At 55.4% G+C, this 1,957-nt stretch overlaps 1 protein-coding gene across 1 annotated transcript in view; it reads right to left on the reverse strand.

Moving 5' to 3' along the window:
* LOC119345299 (indole-3-acetaldehyde oxidase-like) overlaps nucleotides 1-1,957 on the reverse strand; it is a 21,058-nt gene that overhangs the window by 2,492 nt on the left and 16,609 nt on the right. The window contains exons 3-6 of the mRNA XM_037615433.1: nucleotides 1,799-1,957; nucleotides 1,471-1,680; nucleotides 1,150-1,368; nucleotides 4-989 (exon numbers count right to left, since the gene is read on the reverse strand). Of these exons, the coding sequence (XP_037471330.1) occupies nucleotides 4-989; nucleotides 1,150-1,368; nucleotides 1,471-1,680; nucleotides 1,799-1,957 (1,574 nt within the window). The remainder of the gene's footprint in view (nucleotides 1-3; nucleotides 990-1,149; nucleotides 1,369-1,470; nucleotides 1,681-1,798) is intronic.

A 1,957-nucleotide genomic window follows, 5' to 3' on the forward strand; every position in this document is an offset into this window, starting at 1 on the left:
GACAGGTTCACGCTCTCCATCGTCGCCTGGGCGATCAGGGCGCTCCATGGCGCCGGCGCGCCGGAGTTGGCCTCGATGCTCTCCTTGATGGGCTTGAGCCGCTCGACAAGTGCGGCGCATGACTCCAGGACCGCCTGGCAGCTCACCTCGGAGGTGGTGCTCCCGCCCGTGAAGCCGCCCTGGACCATGCTCAGCGAGTCGGCCTGGATCACGCGCACCTTGTCCAGGAGGACCCCGTCGGCGTCCAGCTCCGCCAGCCCGAATGCCGTCATCTGCTTCACCTTGGTGTACAGCCCCTGCCCGATCTCCACGCCGCCGACCTCCACGACGATGGAACCGTCGTTCAGGATCGACACCTTCCCGGGCGACGGCCGGAGCGTCACCTGGAACGTGATTGGCACGCACGAGATGCCGCGCTTCTTCCACTTGCTCCCGCCGTTGAACCGCTCCACCTCCGCTGCCCTGCTCCGGTACTCCGGCGACGTGGTAAGCTTGTCAAACAAGTCGACGAGGCTGTACGTGGCGGCATCCCCCGCGGCCTTCCCGTAGAACGCCGTGAGACTGTCGAAGCTGTGGAGGTTCTTCCTCCGGACAGCATTGGTGTCGGCGGCGAGCACGGACGCCACATGCTCGATGATGGCCTCCGCTATGAAGGAGCCCTGTACTTCGCCGGGCCCTCGCATCGCCGACCTGGACGACACGTTGGTCTTGCACAACTTCACATCGAAGGCCAGGGCGCCCCAGTTGTACTTCTTCAGGGAGCTGAAGATGAACCCCGGGAGCATCGGGCTCACGTCGGGGGATATACCGGCGTTGATCCCTAGGTCAACGTGCAGCGCCGTGAGCGTGCCGTCCGACTTGAAGCCGACGGAGTACTTCACCTTCATCGGGTGCCGCCCTCCCGCCATGATCATGTCCGTCTTCAGGTCAAGGTACATCCGGACAGGGCGCCGCAGCTTGAACGCTGCAAGTGCACAGGCACATGCCACCTGAGGAACACAAACAATTATTCCTCTTCCAAGATCAGAAGCTGAAAGAATGTTCGGCACTCTTTCGTGCAGATTGTTGGACGAGGTATGGTTGCATGCATCATCCTCATGCAGAGGGGGTCATCCTCCTTTTCTAAAAAAAAATTGTCTGGGGACTTACAGGGCATCCTTTTTGTGCCTTCCCACCAAAGCCGCCACCAACTCTTCTTGTGATGACACGAACATTGTGGTACGGAACGCCGAGGAGGTCCGCGATGACATTCTGTGTGATTTCCGGAGTCTGCGTTGACGAGTAGACCGTGATACAGTTATCTTCGTCCGGGATGGCCAGGGCGGTGTTGGTCTCCATGTAGAAGTAGTACTGGGATTCAAGTTTCACCTGTGGTACATCAACAAACAAGATACTAGGTTTGAGCACAAATTTGGCCTTGTCCGAAACTAAGAATTAATGTAACATCCTCCTAGATTTTAGTATTTTTACCTCTCCTGATAAGATCTTGTGATCAGCTTCAGACATCCCTTTGTCAAAGTCCCCAACTGGCTGAGGAGCCAAATATGGGGGAGTATGGAAGTAGCTGTTATGTTTAATGGCATCCTCTATTGTCAGAATCGGCGGCTCAAGATTCTCGGTGCTGTACTCGATCACAGCTTGCTTCGCCGCCATATAGGCGTACTTCTGCGTTTCAGCAATCTGAAGAACATCAAAGCCACAAAATTGCACCATAAGTTCTCGGTGAACAAACACTACTACTGCACTGCTGGTTGTTCATTTTTGTCAAATTCAGTTCAAGTCGTTAAGAAGCAAGTACCACAATGCCAACTGTTTGACCAGCAAATTCTGAAACCGGATCTCCAAAAAGCGCTTCGTCTCCGAGCATCGGGTAGCTGGTTCCGATATTCTTTCCGCCGACAGGAATGTCCTTTGCGGAGATAACCGTGATGACCTTTTGTGCAGCCAAAGATGGTTT

Source organism: Triticum dicoccoides, unplaced genomic scaffold (assembly GCF_002162155.2).
Source record: "Triticum dicoccoides isolate Atlit2015 ecotype Zavitan unplaced genomic scaffold, WEW_v2.0 scaffold22290, whole genome shotgun sequence".
In the NCBI taxonomy this organism is placed as follows: Eukaryota; Viridiplantae; Streptophyta; class Magnoliopsida; order Poales; family Poaceae; genus Triticum; species Triticum dicoccoides.